At 47.1% G+C, this 17,130-nt stretch overlaps 5 protein-coding genes across 5 annotated transcripts; 3 read left to right on the forward strand and 2 right to left on the reverse strand.

Annotated features, from left to right (window-relative positions):
• Positions 1-145: 145 nt before the first annotated feature.
• LY89DRAFT_688921 (tuberin) lies at positions 146-5,688 on the forward strand. The gene is made up of 2 exons (XM_018215807.1): positions 146-822; positions 872-5,688. Exons 1-2 carry the CDS (start codon positions 442-444, stop codon positions 5,423-5,425), a joined length of 4,935 nt encoding a protein of 1,644 aa, XP_018066107.1. The 5' UTR covers positions 146-441; the 3' UTR covers positions 5,426-5,688.
• A 150-nt stretch (positions 5,689-5,838) lies between these two features.
• LY89DRAFT_786621 (uncharacterized protein) lies at positions 5,839-7,534 on the forward strand. The gene is made up of 2 exons (XM_018223003.1): positions 5,839-6,463; positions 6,520-7,534. Exons 1-2 carry the CDS (start codon positions 6,034-6,036, stop codon positions 7,062-7,064), a joined length of 975 nt encoding a protein of 324 aa, XP_018066108.1. The 5' UTR covers positions 5,839-6,033; the 3' UTR covers positions 7,065-7,534.
• A 154-nt stretch (positions 7,535-7,688) lies between these two features.
• Positions 7,689-8,784, reverse strand: LY89DRAFT_739170 (uncharacterized protein; the record flags this gene model as incomplete). Its single annotated transcript, XM_018220440.1, has 2 exons — positions 7,689-8,371; positions 8,424-8,784. 2 exons carry the CDS (start codon positions 8,782-8,784, stop codon positions 7,689-7,691), a joined length of 1,044 nt encoding a protein of 347 aa, XP_018066109.1.
• Positions 8,785-9,694: 910 nt separating this feature from the next.
• LY89DRAFT_594722 (uncharacterized protein) lies at positions 9,695-10,515 on the forward strand (the record flags this gene model as incomplete). The annotated part of the gene is made up of 2 exons (XM_018209818.1): positions 9,695-10,015; positions 10,066-10,515. 2 exons carry the CDS (start codon positions 9,695-9,697, stop codon positions 10,513-10,515), a joined length of 771 nt encoding a protein of 256 aa, XP_018066110.1.
• A 4,911-nt stretch (positions 10,516-15,426) lies between these two features.
• LY89DRAFT_739173 (60S ribosomal protein L7) lies at positions 15,427-17,102 on the reverse strand (the record flags this gene model as incomplete). The annotated part of the gene is made up of 6 exons (XM_018220441.1): positions 15,427-15,435; positions 15,492-15,570; positions 15,622-15,993; positions 16,041-16,207; positions 16,404-16,515; positions 17,050-17,102. The coding sequence occupies 6 exons, from the start codon at positions 17,100-17,102 to the stop codon at positions 15,427-15,429; spliced, it is 792 nt and encodes a 263-aa protein (XP_018066111.1).
• Between the last annotated feature and the right edge of the window lie 28 nt (positions 17,103-17,130).

A 17,130-nucleotide genomic window follows, 5' to 3' on the forward strand; every position in this document is an offset into this window, starting at 1 on the left:
ATGATCTATGTATGAACATTGCATGCCGACTATTTTCGTCCATCCTACCTTGATCCGCCGACGAGCGCACGATCCGTAGCAGTATTTGCATTCATGGAACTGAGGGACTTCGCTGTAAATTAAGGTGCATCGCCCAGCATTTCCACCTCGACCTTATCTCTCGCCCACGACGGTTATGTTACGAGCTGCGAAACGGCAGCCAGCTTGTTCTTGCATATACTCATGCTTGTATTCGGTTAGTAGTATGTTTGCAGGAGAGGTCCTACTTTCCTTATCTGTCGTCGTTGGCGTTGGTAAAAATCATCTTCCGAGTTGGCTGTAACCACAACAGATTCACTACATCCTTTCATGGCTGGCATAACTTCACTTCCACTTCCACTTCCTTCGTCTAATATTCTCTCTCGCTAACCCTTTCTCTTTCTCTTTCGCTTCGCGCTCGAGATGGACACAGACGAGATCACTGACTACTTGCTGCATAGGGAGAGTAGGCTTCAAAGTTTCTCCCAATCTACGCCTCGAGCTTCTATGTCTCCATCCGCTGGAGACGTAATTCAGACCCCTGACTCGAAAGCTTCCGGTGGATTTGCGAGTGTATTCAAGAATTTGACGGGCAATCGATCTTCGAAGAGCCCCAATCCCCAGTCGCCGGCCTCCATCGCTCAGCAACCAAACGGAAACAACGCTTCACAGCCAGCTATACAAGGAGGACCACCGAATTACGAACAATTGTATGCACAGCTGAAGGCTGATAACCCACTACCCGAACGAATAGCAGCGGCAGAGTCTCTGCGCCATGCTGTACAGGATTATCCTTTGAGTGGTGTAAGTATGATCAGCTTCATGTGAGAATTTTGGCTGATTAGTATGGCAGGTCACTAGTGTATTCAAACAAGGAAAGGATCTCATTGAGGCAACGAATACACCTGAAGCTCGAATCGCCGGCTTCGAGCTCCTTACTGCTTGCGTTCAGCAGTCCACATCCACCGATCCGGAACGCTTGGCTTACTTCCGAGTTCTCACAGGGGCAGTGAACTCCGATGATTTTCACCTGCAACTCGCGTCCCTGGTAGCTCTGGCTAAAAATGGAAAAGACTTGTCAGGATTTTCATATGAGACACTTCCGCTTTTGATTTTGTGGCTACGACAGACGTATGCAATAACGACAGCGGCCCGAAAATTAGCTGGGCGTCAAAATCGGTCTTCAAAAGGGAAAGCACCTCTAGGAGAAGAAACAAATCTAGCATTATTGTTTGCCTTCATTGTGGATGTTATCAAATTCAGCTTCAGCGCATCTAGCGTGGAAACAACAAGCAAGTTGATTGACGTAGTCCTCTACATCTGCGTCCATACTCCGCTATCAGGCGATCTGAAGGCTTGCATCAACGTCATCGACGCAATCGTAACCTACGGCGATATCCCGAGCTCAAAGCTGTTGGACTGTGTCAAGGTCCTCTGTTCAATACATTGCCTAGTGGAAGAGGTTCAACCGGAAGCATGGCGCTCAATTAGCAATCTTTGCCAGTCTCACAACGGCCAAATAACTGTCAGAATTCTGCTAGACATTCTCCGAAACCCGCCACTAGATGGCGCTAAAGGCAAACAATCCATTCGTGAGATTCGGGGAGCGTTATCGGTCTTGGAAAAGCTCTTTGCCAAGAACGGTGAAGATGGGTATCCGCTCGTACCGTTCACCTTCCTCATGCTAGCTCTCGAGAAGGTAGTGGCTGTCGAGCACACAAAGGTTGAGAACGATGTGTTGCGCTTAGTCTTATCTCTCTTCAATTCCGAAACGGAAGCAGTCAATAATACTGTTATGGAAGAAGATTGGTCTACGATGTTCAGAGTGGTCGTTCAATGTTCTCGGCGATCACTTGGGACAGCGGATGGGCATGTAATCGCAGATCGTTCTCGACTTATAAGCCCTCTGGCCAAGGATGAGACACCCGAGCAATCTCTCACAACCAGCTTATCCCAATCTCTCTACAGTCTTATTCTGAAAATCGAAAGCTTGCTAGTTATGCATATGGGCGCAAACTTCTTCCAACGAGAAGATTGCATCGAATTCTTCGTCGCAGTCCATAAATTTCTCCCCGAGTCGTGTTCCAAGCTAGTCATCGATCACTACATGGCCTCCCGCTACTGCTATCCGACAGATCTTCAGTGGAAGGAACACACAAAGATAATACTCAGTGCTTTCTTTATTGACCGGTCCCAGCCGACCCACATACGACTACACGCGTTGAAGGCTGTGACAGATGTATTCGAAGTCATTGAGATGATGGATGAGCATGAAGATCCAGACACCGTTCAGATTTTTGTTACATCTATTCTCAACGATGTTGGTGACGAGAAAGATATTTCAATCTTGCAAGAAGTGGTGGCGTTCGCAGTAACTGTAGCAGAGAATGCAGATGAAACTCTCTTCAATTATGTTGTTGACGCAATACGGGGAAGCATTGTCAGCGACAGACTCCAATCGCCATTAGGGTCACCACCAGGGTCTAGACAAGGCTTGATGAGCACGACTAGGCCAACGTCAGCATTGAATCCCAATACTATAACACAGACCCCTTCAAACGTGGTCACTCGAGGCCTAGTCCAAATATTCATGAGGACAATGGATATTTCTGCTTCGAAAGCATTCAGGATCTTCTCTGAATTGCTGTGGATTGCCAAGTCACACGATTGTGAGACAGATGCACGCATATCTGCTCTCAAGATGCTCTTTCGAATACGAGCAGATTGGGCAGACGGAATATTTCTGACGCCTTTTACAGAGTCTGATGGGCTCGCTGCGTCTCTCTATCGCACACCTGCGTCTTTGGCAAGGAAACAAGCCACTGACGAGGCAGCTCAGCAGCACCGTATGTCTCGTGTGGAAGATTCTGGATCTGCTCGCATCTCACGCAGCACATCTTTTGGACAAGGGCATCCCCAAGCTCGCCAACCATTTCGATCTGGCAGCGGTGTGACGAGAACTTTACAAAAGAACCATCAGATGTGGATGACACCCGATGCAGACGCACTGCCTGAACCCGCATCTGGCGAGATCAGTTCGATCATAGTCTCATTTCTTGAACCGGAGGACGGCACTAAGGCCGATCCTGATACTTTTCAGGCTATCAATGGACAGGGGGAAGATACTGAGCTTGCATCCGAGACCAAGCATCCAACCACACCATCTCAAAGTCGTCAAAACGCTCTCAACATCGGGTTGTATCTAGAGACAATCACTGCCCTTATCGCACACGGTTGTGATTGGGAAGTATACAGCTACATCCTTGTTCATCTGCCTTCTCAATTGACGAATCAGGCACTATTCAAGGGAGCCATCACGCAGATTAAGTCTCTGAGAGAAGTCATCTGTGAGCACATCAAAAGCAATGGCTTCCAGGAACCTCCACTGTCCTCGGGCCTTCGGAAAGCCGATGTAGCCATCTGCCTTGTCCAGAACATGAACATGGTAATGAGCTATCACAGGCACTTCAATAAAGTCGAACAGGACGAGATCGTTCGTACCTTCTTACAGGGTGTTGGGGAACGTACCTCGAAGTCCTGCATTCATTCTCTGTCAATATGTTGTCACGAACTTCCTGGATCAACAAGCAAGGCATTAGTGCATATACTTCAGAAGATGTCCCAGATCATTACTCAGAGCCACGTGGCTGTCCACATTCTCGAGTTTCTGGCTTGTCTTGCGAGGTTACCTGCGCTCTATGTCAATTTTCGAGAAGAAGAATATCGGATCGTATTTGCGATATGTTTCCGCTACTTGCAGTATGTTCGTGATCAACAAGAGAAAGAGATATCCAACCGCAACAGCACCCCTCCGGTGAGGACCTCTGGAGTCTCCTTGAGCAGTTCTCGAGGAGTCGCCGACAGCAGCCCTGCCGAAAGCAACTTTCAGCCGAACGCCTCTGATGATTTACCACAATACGTGTACGCTCTGGCGTATCACGTTATCATATTCTGGTTTCTCTCTCTGAAGCTTCCTGACCGTGCTGGTCAAGTTAGCTGGATCACAAAGAATCTCGTCTCAACCGATAGCAATGGAAAAGAGAAGATCGACGAACAAGCACAAGTGACTCTGGACTTCATGCAAAGGGTGGCGTATGCCGATGTTGATGAGTCGGATCCTGATCCTGCATTTACCAAGGAGAATTTCGGCGAGATCAAAAAGAAAAGATGGATCATTGGGAATAGTCTCATCACTGTCGAACAAGCAACTCGAGGAGACTGGGCACAGATCACGAAACGTCAGCCTTCGGGAACCTCTTGCTATATCATTCAAGAGAAATTTAGCAGGCCGCCAGCTCACCAGGAACAAATTCAGAATGATGTGATGAAGGATGGGCGCCATTCCGAAGAGAATGTCAAACTACCAAGTCACCTTCTTCTTCAATTGACAGCATCTATTCCTCAAGTAGGGGATGTCACGCGACCACTTCCTTTACCTGATGATGACTTCATGGATCGAGCTATCAAGAACTTCAATCGTAGCTTCACCGTGGACGGACACAAAGTTGGGGTGATCTATCTCGGGGAAAATCAGACAAATGAAATCGAGATCCTTGCCAACATCCAAGGTAGTAGCGACTACACAGAGTTCTTAACGGGTCTGGGAACACTCACGAAATTACAAGGGGCAAAGTTCAACACTCAAGGTTTGGACCGTCAGTTCAACTCAGATGGCGAGTACACATTTTGTTGGCGCGACAGAGTTACGGAGATTATATTCCATGTGACAACGCAAATGCCAACAAATCTGGATCAAGACCCTCAGTGCATTAGCAAGAAAAGACACATTGGTAACGACTTTGTTAACATCATCTTCAACAACTCCGGACTGCCATTTCGATTCGATACTTTCCCCTCAGAGTTCAATTATGTGAACATTGTTGTCACACCCGAGTCGAGAGCATCGTTCGTCGCTACTCGTATCAGATCGAAAACACAAGCAGACAATGCCTTCTATAAAGTCCAGGTCATGAGCAAACCAGGATTCCCCGAGATCTCGCCCGCAGCTGAGACTAAAATAATGAGTCTAGCAGCTTTGCCTGGTTTCATACGCCTGTTGGCTCTGAATGCATCCGTCTTCTCCCTTGTCTGGGCAAACAGGGAAGGGGGACAGCACGTGTCATCGTGGCGAAACAGACTTCAGGAAATCAATCGCATTCGGGACAGATACAGTTCTAAGTCGCCCGGGTCAACACCAGCATCTCCGCCTGGTACCTCAAATGGTGTTGGGAACGTCAGAGACAGCCTGAGCAGCCTACGACGGTCATCAGTGGCCAATTTCTTGACTAACGCGGCTGAGCCGGTTTCTCAGCGTTCATCGGTTCTGTCTACAGCTGAAACTGAGGTTGGGCCAGGCACAGGGGAGGAAAGTCTTGTGGAAAGTCTTGATTTCTCAAGATGGGCGTAAATTGGTTGGGCGTAACTGGGGATGGGAAATACCACAAAAGTTTTGCAATCTTTTTCTTCTTTTCATCACAGGCGCTTTCTGCATAGTTAGGACTGCATCATGAGGCGCATATGATATGTGGACAGTGGGCTGTATATTAGGCGCAATCATGGAAAGCAATCACAAGTTTCCAGTCAGATTCTTCAGGGAGGAAGCAATGAACCGTCTTCGGATGACTTGTCATCTTTTATTTCGGATAGACCCATGAAAACCTGCTTCCACTCTTTTAATATTCTTTGCTCTCATGGCATGGAGCAACTAAACTACATTTAGTCGCGTGCGGCTGAAAAAGCAACTTCAAGCGATCCGAACAAATATAGTACAAGTAGTTGGCTTTAGGGTCGGAAAATATACCGGCTGTTATAATCCGATCGACGATCGCAAGCGCTGCGAGTCGCATTAGTGTCGTAGTGTCGGCTTCTTCACTGTATGCCATCAGGTACCTGGCAGACGGACGCTATGTTCCCAAAAGCTGCGCCAGAAATTTCCATGCGAGTGCTGCTTCGTCGTCCTGCCTGCTCCCGGTCATCCATCGGACACAAGCCAGCTGCCCCAGACTGCTGGGTAAGATGAATCGCAATCGCTCAGAGCGAGCCGCGCCTAAACCCCCTCCTGCATTTAGCTTTGTCACCATCACCAACCCAAATGAATCGAAGACGCGGTCTAGAAAGAGAGCCGTGCGCTCACATGTGGCATACTATCAACACCACAAAGATGACGATAGAGATGCCCCTTCAACTCGCCGTTCCTCCAGCAAGAGAGTGGTGGTGACGACCGAAGAGTATCCTAGCACGCCCACATTCTCATCAGAGTCGTCTTCGGACTCCATCAACTTCCATGTCTTGCAGTCAGGTGGTCTCACGGGGTCCGAGTTAGATGTCCTGGGGTCTACTTACGGGTCTTCACCTGCCACTCCAACCTTCAGTGGTACGAGAGTCGACCCGTTTGAGTCTTATCCGGTACCTTGGAAACCACACTATGGCCCGATCTTAGATTTCTGTAAGTTTGGCCTATGTTTCGACTCAAAAATTGACTGAACAACTAATACCCTGTAGACCTTACGCACGTTCTCATAGACACACCAGGTTTAGCTCGGAAAGGAGAAGTGTTCCTTTTGAGAACTGCTTGGTTCCCATTCATTATGAATCATCCAACAACGTTCTATGCTGCACTGGCTTTTGCTGCCTCGATTTATTACAAGCGGTCGCCGGCGACTCCAAACCTGCTTGACCTTCATCAAAAGGCGATATTAGGAATCAACGACGCTTTATCGAAAATGGAACATAAACCGGATGACTTTACCATAGGTGCCGTCTTCTGCATGTCTCTCCTAGAATCCATGTATGGCGACGCATCCTCTTACCGTGTGCACATGAAGGGCTTGCAGAGGATGGTGGAGATGCGTGGGGGACTTGGCCACCTGGGACTAGACGGACTGTTGGAAAGGATGATTGTATGGCTTGACTTTAACCATGCAAAGGTGCATAAAACGTCCTTGTTCTTTGGAGAGAGCGTGGATGTATCGAAGAGGCCGTCACCATTCTACCACCCGAAGGACTCGGCGGTTGTTGATACTGGCAGTACGAAGATTCTTCGTTGAGGTCCAGGATCATGAAAAGGCCTCCAAAACCTGACATGCATGCTTTGGCATGGATTGCTTCCACAATGGCTGGAATCAAATAATCGCCGCTCAACCGTGATCTCAGACCAAATCACCTTGAGTTGAAATGGGCCGAGAACTTCTGAAAGGCAAGAAACAAGGCATGCTATCTAGCTGTCTAGCCGTGAAGCCAAAGAAGAAGAGACAGCAGGAACGTCATCAGCAACGAGTCTAGGACTCGTGCATATATGACCCTCCCACATTGCCCGGATGCTAGTGGAGCTCCATCCAATCGCCTGGCGCATCATTGTATGTACCAAGCTTAGTTAGCCTAATAACTATCCTGAGAAGAGTAAATGCAATTGTTCAAACACACAAAGTCCTTTGAGATTCCTTATTTAGTGATGGATATAGTTATTGTGATACATGCGAATGGTTCTTTGTGGATGATAATTGCCGCATGGGTTTTTTTTTTCTTGTTGTCCATATGACGGGTATACAAAAGACAAATCCCAACAATACACTAAGATGGTACTTCACTACAGGACAAGGACGTATCGAATAGGAGATCCATTAAGTGTGCTATACTAGTATAGAAAAATTATCGAGCCCGCTAAATCTCAACTACGTCGACTTCTCCAGAGCGCGATCCCATGCCGCAACAGTCTCCTCCCAAACGGTCTTATCAACATGATCTAGCCTATAGCCTGGGAGGACAGGGGATTCTGGGGCGCTCTCGTCATCTGAAGTCAGTCTGTAAACGCCATTTCCCTGACCATCCTTGACGACAGAGGCCGTTGCAACAGGTATCCCTTGCACTTCCACACCAACGAACTCTGTCTTGGGCTTTGCAGGAGGATATCTTGCACTGGTGACAAGAAACAAGCCTCGCTCTCCTGCTTCATCTTCCGAAGTCGAGAAAAGATTAAGGATTGGTAGCACGAGAAAACTCGCCAACGCTGCCGGGTAGTAAAAAATCCCAGGCGCGGTGCTTAGAAGTCTTGCTATTACGCCTGTATTCACAAATCCTGGATATTTGTGAAGGAAAGAGATGGATGGATATGATTTGGCCAGTTCCTCGAAAGCAAGGGTTGTTTGAGTTGTTCCGTTCTTGGCTGCCTTAATGAATGAGAAGTCGTTCCGGACTTCAAGATCGTTGATGTCGATTTCGGACTCCTGACCGCCTGCGAGAATGGAAACCACTCGAGGATTTGGACTCTCTAGAAGAAGTGGGATCAAGTTGTAGGCAAATCGGAGGCGGGTGTAGTACCGCAAGGCGTGTGGAATATCCATTCCCTCGACGCTCTCTAACGACCGAGTTAGTACAGTGTAGCGAATATAGGGAGGGGTAAGACAAACCTTTTCTGCTGTCGAATGATAGATATCCAGGCGACGTAAATAATATATCGACCTTCTTCTCGTTGGCCTTGATCTGATCACAGGCCAGATCAACGTTCTTCATCAACGAGATTTCCGTTTCGATGAATTCAAATTTGCTTTGGGGATTCGATGCCTGAAGCTCATCCAAAAGTGGATGTGCCGCCTTCTTAGATCTCCCAAGAATATACACCTTGGGAGCTTGAGCATATTTGGCAAATTGTTTCAATGTGCCTTTGCCAATTCCACTGGTGGCTCCAACGAAGACCGCAACCAAGCCTGAAGCATGACCAGAAAGCTTGAAGGCCAGGTTGGACTCTCGTACGCTCTTGATATTGACCATTCTGGCTATTCGCAGCTCGGACTCAAAATAGGATATTGTGAAATGTGTGAGTTTTGATTGGTCAATGGACGTGTTCAAATTGTGAGTATGATATATGTGCAGGTACGGGTATGGTAGGCGGATGGTTAGATGAAAATGATGAAGAAGATTGTGGACGTGAAGAACTCCACTTACTTATATATAACTCTAGATTGAATGTAGAGGTGTTAGCCAGCAGTTAGCCAAAACAGCATGATTGTCACCTGTCGCATTCAACCTCAGAAATTGGAGGAATCCGAGAAGCCAAAGGCGCGAAGCGAGCGCGCGAAGACCGAATGCTTGGCGATCTCACAGGGTCAGAAATAAGCAGCTGACTTCAGCACAGTGCGGAAGTCTGACGAACTCAAGCTCCTGTCAAACATTTTACTAATAATTGACTTGAGATTTTTTATATGCAAAGGTTGGGAAGTTTCTCGAGAGATGTTCCTGAAAGTTTGAAGACTTTCACTTCGTAGGCGGTAGAGAAATACCGGGAGATTGTGATATTCTCGTGTGACAGAACCGGCCCCCGTATTTTCTGTCCCTGGGAGCGATTACAAATGTACAAGCCACTTTCTGCCACGCAAACTCTACAAACTTGGTGAGGCGCATAAATGATGAGGCTTGAGGACTTTCAAAAAGTCCGACCCAGGCAGAATCTTTGTAAGAAACAATTAATGATTTCGATTTTGGACTATGAACTTCGACTTTGTTTTCGAGATGACTAGGTATTGCGCCTCCATTAGATATGACGCACATGCGCTAGCCCGTTTGGTGTATTCTTAAACGCCGATGGCCGATGGACCGCCATAAACTTTTGCTTGTATTATCCCTGCATCTAGATACCAACTTGACTTGTGATACTGTGTTTTAGTATTTACAGTCAATAGCCATGGCAGCCCGGTGTGTAGCAAGAAGCTGTCCGCGGCTGTCAACCTCAACTTCTCCGTCTGCTGCACAAGCCTTCATGCAGCTTGCCCCGCGCAGACATCTATACAACGCCCCTCCGGTCCTCGATTTCCTCATTCCAAATGTTCTCTTAGCAGCACTTCACCATGGCTGGGCTACGAAGACTGTATCCAAGGGCCGTCCTCCACAGAACCGTGCCTTCACATCCTCTACAAGACACCAACAAACGACTGCTATCTTCAATCCACGCAAAGATGATGATGGCAACGACATGAACATAGAGATTACGCCTAGAGCTGCGAATGTAAGTACTGTCTGGCTTGCATATGGTTAAACATGACTGACTCGAGTTAGCGCCTGAAAGAGATTATGAACAAAGATTCCAATAGCAATCTAGCACTGCGGATTACGGTCGAAAGTGGTGGATGTCACGGCTTTCAATACCTCATGTCTCTTACCACATTACCTTCCCCACTTCAACTCAGCAATTCGGTAGAAGAAGAAGCAACTCTAGCTTTGAATACGTCCTCAAGCGACCCAAATGCCATGCCATCAGGCTCGCCAGGACCTGATACTCGAAGCAAACATACCAAGGACGAGAAGGACGCGAAGCTTGGCGAAGATGATATCGTGTTTGAGGCCGATGGTGCTATGGTTGTGATGGACCAGCCTAGTCTGGAGTTGCTGAAGGATAGCAAGGTAGATTTCACCATGGAGCTGATCGGAAGTCAGTTTAAGATTGTGGATAATCCCTTGGCTACTAGCAGTTGTGGATGTGGAACAAGCTTCGATATTAAGATATGAGTCGGGGCTGTTCTGGATATTGCTTCGAGATATGGACTTTGGATGGGGGATGATTAATTGGAGTGGAGTGGTTGCCTCGTTGGTACCTGCTTGAGAAGCCAGGTGGGTAGCCGTCGATGCCCAACCCTTCTTGCTACTTTTTGGGAGACGAGAAAGTGAAGAATTAAGATCCATGCCTAGGTAGCATGAGCGAATGAAAAATGGAATCATCCCGCACTCTCAGACGGCAATCATTGGTGCACGAACTACTTCACACGAGTGTAGCCTAACAGATCAGGAACCATCAGCCTCCAGCTGCCCACTTTTCACTCATTCGATACTGCAAGAGGATGTGAAGCCAGCTGAAATTATGCAGGCATTAGACACAAAGTGGAAACGCTTCAGGATAAAGTTGCTCTGCCGCCAAGATAGGATGTGTCGCTGCCAGACGCTGTTTCGTTACTCGACCAAGCTGGTACGCGTCCAGGATCTCAAAATAAGCTTCCCTACAGCCAGAGCCGAATAGATCAAGCCCGTGAGTCACCTTCCGACTCGTGGACGGGAGCAGTTTCTTCCTAACAGGGAGAAATCTGTGGCGGCGCGACAGGCATTGACGCTTCGAAAATAGCTCTTTCGCGGAGACATAGTCAAGTCGGTTGTTGTTAACAAACCCGAAATGTTCATCCAGAACTGGCATGGTGAGAGAGCAAGCCTGACACAAAAGGCCTTGGTCGAATGCCATCGTCAAGAAGATTTTCAAAACTTGGTTGCTCGTACGAATCTCGCAAGCGAAAACTCTGGCAAAACAAAGGGATGCTGGAAATATCAAAACAGCGACGAATGAGCAAGAACCTGGAGGCTTTTATGCCAGCTCTCGAGCTAAGCATGTCAAGAAGGGCCAGGCAGATTGGCCCAAGGAGGTATCTCTGGTACTCATCGCAGCTTGCGTCAGAGCGGAAGTGTGGACGCAGATTTTACATGAACACTCAAAAAGGAGTGTCTGTTGACCTAGGTCAACGAGCTGAAGGGAAGCGATCGTAACTTGGCAAAGGAAGCTGGTCTCAAGCTTATGCTTGGCAAATGGCGGAAGAAGCATCCTCTAGGAAACTTACGAATTGGTCAATACGACGATAGCCTTGTCAACAAATAGGAGCAGGACCAGCCGGTGTGCTATCATCGGAGTATCGGCTTTGAGGCACTATTTTCAAAGGCTGTCTCACTATCAAACAGTGGATTGCAGGCGCTTATTGCAGTATACAAGCTTAGTAGAGTCTAGGTGATGAAGTTGAGTTGCAATGTACCGCATGCGCAAAGGGAGACAATCTCACAACAAGTTGCCGTGGCATGAATAATTATCAACCTCCTCATAGTTAGCAACCGAAGTTAAATAAAATGCACCAGAAGACAAGGCACTTTGAATGCTGCTTGACCTTCACTGCGGTAAGTTCGGGCAATGAGACAGACCATGGTAGTTCAAAAGTATCACGCTTAGCGTACTCATACTGGGGGAAAGGCTAGCGAGCTAACTCCCTTATATTTTAAAATAAGCAGTTCCTCACTCATAAGCTCACATGGCGTGTTGGTTAGGCAGCCACTCAGGACAATTGTGATGCTAAGAGTTGGAATAGTTAAAATCGCCTGGCCCGCATACGATCGATCGAACGAACGCGACTTTAAAAACTGCATACGACACCGAGCAAGTTTTCTACGACCTCCCCCAAATCGACGGGCGAGGTCTGAGTTTTTGCTTCTTTCTTTTATGATTTTTAGGTGAGGAGATCCTGGTAGCATTTTTTTCGTCATTTTTTCAAGGGAGGAACTTGAGGTTTGGTTTGTTTACATCTCGCTTAATGTGGAGTCCAAGAGTTCAAGATCAATAATCGTACCGTAGCATGCACCGTGTACTCATGTGCTCTTCTTGGTGGTACATGTGGTTTAATTGACATTTTGTCCTTCAAGTTGCTGATCCGATCTTGTGTCATCCTTCACAAAATACTGAGTCGTATGTGATGCTTGGCAGAAAAAACTTTGTTATTTGAGATATGGCTCGCAGAGAATCGGAAAGTCTAGCTAAGACCGGGACATTGATGAAACGGGCAGTATGAATAGTATAGCTGAGTTTGATGAAGCTGCTTTATGTGGCTTAAGAGAGATGAGTTTCTGGGACGGAGTAACCTTGTCGACTGGCCCCTTTTCCGTAAGCGAGTACTCAATACAATCGCCAATATTCAACTTGAAAACTGTTTTTTTTTTAAGTTTTTATATAAGGTATTCAGGGTATGCTACGAAAGCACGAGTCTACATTGTAAAAGCTAAATTCTACAGTATTAGTCGCCTCTAACATCTGATATAAAATTACCGTGCTAGCGCTGCAGATTTCGAATAAAAGGAATTTCTCTCAACTTCAATCCTCCTCAATCCATCCCCAAACATTTTCCCCGCAGTCCATCTTGATTACTTTCACTTTAGACCTCTGCTCAAAGCGATGCTAGCACCGCAGCTTTGCCGGATCTTGAACATAAAAGACTTCCCTACCACCATCCTCTTCTTGATTTGTCTTCCCGTCACCTGGAACTCGAGCGCGGATATGAACTTGCAAACACTGGCTCATATTCAAGATAGCTGAATCATAAATTCTATTGCATGCCATATCAAGAGGCAATGATTGTCCCTGCTTTGACTACAACTTTTGGACTTCAAAAGCCGATTCGTTCGCCGGGACATTCGAGGTCATTTCGTACTTCACAATCTATAAGCCGAAACGTAAGGAAAGACATTGCAAAGTCGTTTACGTAGATATTGATCCTATGCCGTTTTATAGCTTACATTTGACAGCGCTTTTCCAATAATTCTCCAATGTATTCTCAATGTAACGATCTCGACGATTCCACGCCTCGGTCTGCAGACCTCTGTTTCATCAACCTAAGAGAATGTCGTCGATAACAGCATGAACCCATGGTTAGTGACTGTATCAGGTCGTTAGTTATCATCGACTTGTTCAGCACCGTGAAACTTGAACAGGGGAGAATCGACTTCTCCGTCCATAAGACCACCATTCTCCCCAAATCCATTGAAGTCCAGACCGTGCTCGTCAATGACTTCAATCCGCAACTTCCTGTAAGCCTTAGTGACTTGGCACTTCACATTATCGGAGATAGCGCCACGCAATAGCCGAAATGCTTAAATCTTCCACAACTCTATCATATGCTGCTTTTGTGACTCCTGACAGACTTCGAGCTTGACGCAGGCTCTGTAACAACAGGGTCTTCGACCGCAGACTTTTGAGAGCCTTTGACTATCTGCGAGTTTTCAGCGTGGGGGTTAGATATAACCCAGTTCTCATCCACATCAGATGGATCGGGATCTTCAGCGCTGGCTTCCCGGTCAGCATTATCTTCCTAGTGTTGATGATAGGCAGGAAGATTGGATACCAGGTCTTCAAATCGCTTATCTGTCGCCTGCTTCCTGGGTTGTTTATTGGACTCTTCTATAGCCATAGCCATAAGGATCTCTTCGGCATTTTCGTCACTCTCCTCCCCACCTAAATAAGTCAGTACATCGGAATGGCAAAGGGATATCAGAGTATCTTACGCTTGGGTTGATTTGTCTGCTTGTAAGCAGTCCGCTTCATCTTGCTGGTCAGAATGTCAGGCACGATCACCCGAGATTGTGTAGCATCATTCTCAGGTTCACCTTTCTCGTCAGCGTCGTTGGAATGATACAACCACGGTCCATTCTGGCGGGCCTTGTCCCACATCGGTATGCTTCTCGCGCTTATGCCACGGAGGAGAGGCACAACGATTGTCGAGCATGCTGTATTGGCAACCCAGATGCATCATGGATTTATTTTGCGCATCAATTCTCGGGTCGGGGTCGGTCAAGCAATGGCCCTCTCCTGCGAGTAAAAGGACTATGTCCTTGAAGATGTGATGCACCGTATATTGGTCGAAAGTGTCGAGAAGTATCAAGATATGTATCCTCTGCTTATTCTTCTTGACGCTCCTATCGACTTTCCCAAGAATCTGAACCAAGATGTAGAAGCAGATGGGAGTTTCGAAGATCCAAACGTATGAGGCGGCTCACGAATTCACGCCACGTTCCGATTAACTGTCTTATTGTTCCAGCTATAATGGGACTTGGCTTGTTTATTAAATTCGCTGAAGAATCTGGTCTCTCAAAAAATCGTATTGTCCCTGGATCCTGTGGCAGTGAATGGCCTAGACGAAATATAGAAGCTTCGAGAAGTCCTCGATAGTGACCTTGAACGTGCTCTCGGAAGTTTAGATTTTCTCAGTAGGTCGCCTTCCTATCCGCAAGCTCGAAAAGGAGATGCCCTCATCACTCGCAGGTGACGGTCATTGTCTGACTGATCCAGACCCAGACCCAGAAGTGAGTATCGATGCGCATAATGTATTGCATGGAAGCTAGCACGGGGTACTCTAGGCACATGGACGCCAAGAAACCTGGAAGCAAGTGTAAGCAATTCTGGCTTCGCCTATGCTGCTATCAACTCCAGCATAGGCTAAGAGAGAGAAACAAAAAAATCCATGAATTTGATGTACCGGACTCGGACATCATGCTTCTGCTGACTAACAACACGTTGGAGTCCGTTGGAATAAAATTCTGGAGTGCCGCTCAGCAACTGTAGGTGGCATGCTAGTGTGGCTGTTCTGAACAGGGAAACCAGAGCACTCTCTACCGAATCTCCTAAGACTATGGGAGGTTCAAAGAATTGAACAAAGTAATTGAAAGGGCGGATATATATAACGAGTAAAAAGGTTCACAGAGAACACACACAGATACGTAATGGAAAGAATTTGCGTTTCATATGTCATTCATTTTTGATGCTTTTGCGCCATTTCATGCTGAATAGCTAAGCAACAAACAAGGAAGTAAACCCCAGCTAGACCTAGATGCTTATCAAATCGGAATTTAGTTCATCTAAATATATTGTGTGAGCGTTGGACAAATTAGGATTCAGACATCTGAGAACATACCGAGCGGATCAAAGAGTTGATCTTGTCCTCACGATTGCCCAAATCACCACCTTCCACGAAATGTCTGAATTTCCTGCTGCTGTGGAGGAGTTAGCAACGATGCAGGTGTTGTGAGGACATGTAGACTTACCGGAAGCCACCGGTAGGGTTGGAGAGCTTGAAGGGCCACAAGAAGTTGGCAGCCTGCTTGAAATTTGGGCCGACGGTGAAGATCTCGTGGATCAAATCCTCCATACAGACGATACCGTACTTGCCAAGGGACTCCTCGATGATGGCGTTGTCGGTAAGAGCAATGCGTTGCTTGTTGACCTTTCCATATCCACGCTTGTAGATCAGCTCACGGACAGTCTTGAGGTTGGGGTATCCATAAGCAATCCATGGCTCGACGACCTTGAGCATCTCGAGGGTAGCCTTAGTCATGCGGACAAAGACACCATTGTTGATCTGGAGGAGACGGAGGAGTTGGAGGATCTTGCGGGGCTTTGGTGCGATCTTGTTGATACTGGATACAATTAGAAGAATTCCACATTGATTCTAGAAATGACATACCCCTTGATACGGACAACGAAGACCAACTTATCCTCAGCAGGGATGTGGAAAGAACCCTCTTGCTTGGCAAGACGTTGGAGACGAATCTTCTCACGCTCCTGGTCGCGGTACTCCTTAACGTACTTCTCGGCACGCTTGAAGATAACACCACGCTTCTCCTTTTGTGCCTTCAGAGAATGTCAGTTATGTTGTCCAATTTCTTGAACAAGTACACAGCCTGGCATTGTATGTGACAATTCAGACCCGAAAGATGGTTAATTTAGCGACAGCATCGACACCTTTGGTATCTAGTCGCAAAAATGGTGTTATGCATCATTAAAGTCCTCCAATGCCAGTATGTGTATTCGATGAAAACTGACGAACCTTCTTCTTCTTCTCGAGCTCGGCGGTGCGAGCCTCTCTTTCCTTCTCCTGGCTCTTGCGCTTCTTCAAGAGAGTCTCCGGGACGAGGATTTGATCGGCAGTTGGGACAGAGCTGTGTCAGGTTAGTCTTGTGCCACGCATACATAATGTATGAAGAGCGCCGAAAGGGAATTGCAGCTGTAGCGCGGCATTCTCGCAGATGGCTAACTCGAAGTATGATTTTAATCAGTGAGATGTTTCAATGGCACGCTGTCCCTTCAATCCTTTTGTAAAGACATCTTGGTAGCTGTGCCAATCGAATCTGAATCTCATCCGACAAGACCCTAGACATATGTCTAGGATTGATACACGCAATCATCTTTCGTGCCAAGTGCTTCAAGCACAGGAAGTACCAGATTAAGTTGCGGTAATGAATTTGAAAGAGAAGATCTGAATCTTCAACCTCAAGACCCCGCAGAACGTCTCTCGTGATGCAAATTGCAGTATCTGGACCGACGAGGGAGTGCCGCAGGAAGGATCGAGCTGGCCGCCATTGTATCGGTCACTCTGAAGCTGACTATCGATACGTTGGAGCTCAGCGAGGAGACACCGACTAATCTGAACCCAACGCTTTCGATCAGCTCTTCGAGGGTAAAGGGAATCTCACGTCTTTGCGACTTGCGCAGTGGTAGCGCTACCGGTTTTCTTGGGGGCAGGCATCGTGGCGGTTGTCGATGGTTGTCGATGG

The sequence above is a fragment of the Mollisia scopiformis genome (genome assembly GCF_001500285.1).
Source record: "Mollisia scopiformis unplaced genomic scaffold LY89scaffold_23, whole genome shotgun sequence".
NCBI classification, from domain to species: domain Eukaryota; kingdom Fungi; phylum Ascomycota; class Leotiomycetes; order Helotiales; family Mollisiaceae; genus Mollisia; species Mollisia scopiformis.

Coding starts and splice junctions, on each gene's coding strand:
- LY89DRAFT_786621 (XM_018223003.1), top strand. CDS start 6,034: ATGAATCGCAATCGCTCAGAGCGAGCCGCGCCTAAACCCCCTCCTGCA. Junction 6,464..6,519: donor TGGCCCGATCTTAGATTTCT/GTAAGTTTGGCC, acceptor AATACCCTGTAG/ACCTTACGCACGTTCTCATA.
- LY89DRAFT_688921 (XM_018215807.1), top strand. CDS start 442: ATGGACACAGACGAGATCACTGACTACTTGCTGCATAGGGAGAGTAGG. Junction 823..871: donor AGGATTATCCTTTGAGTGGT/GTAAGTATGATC, acceptor TTAGTATGGCAG/GTCACTAGTGTATTCAAACA.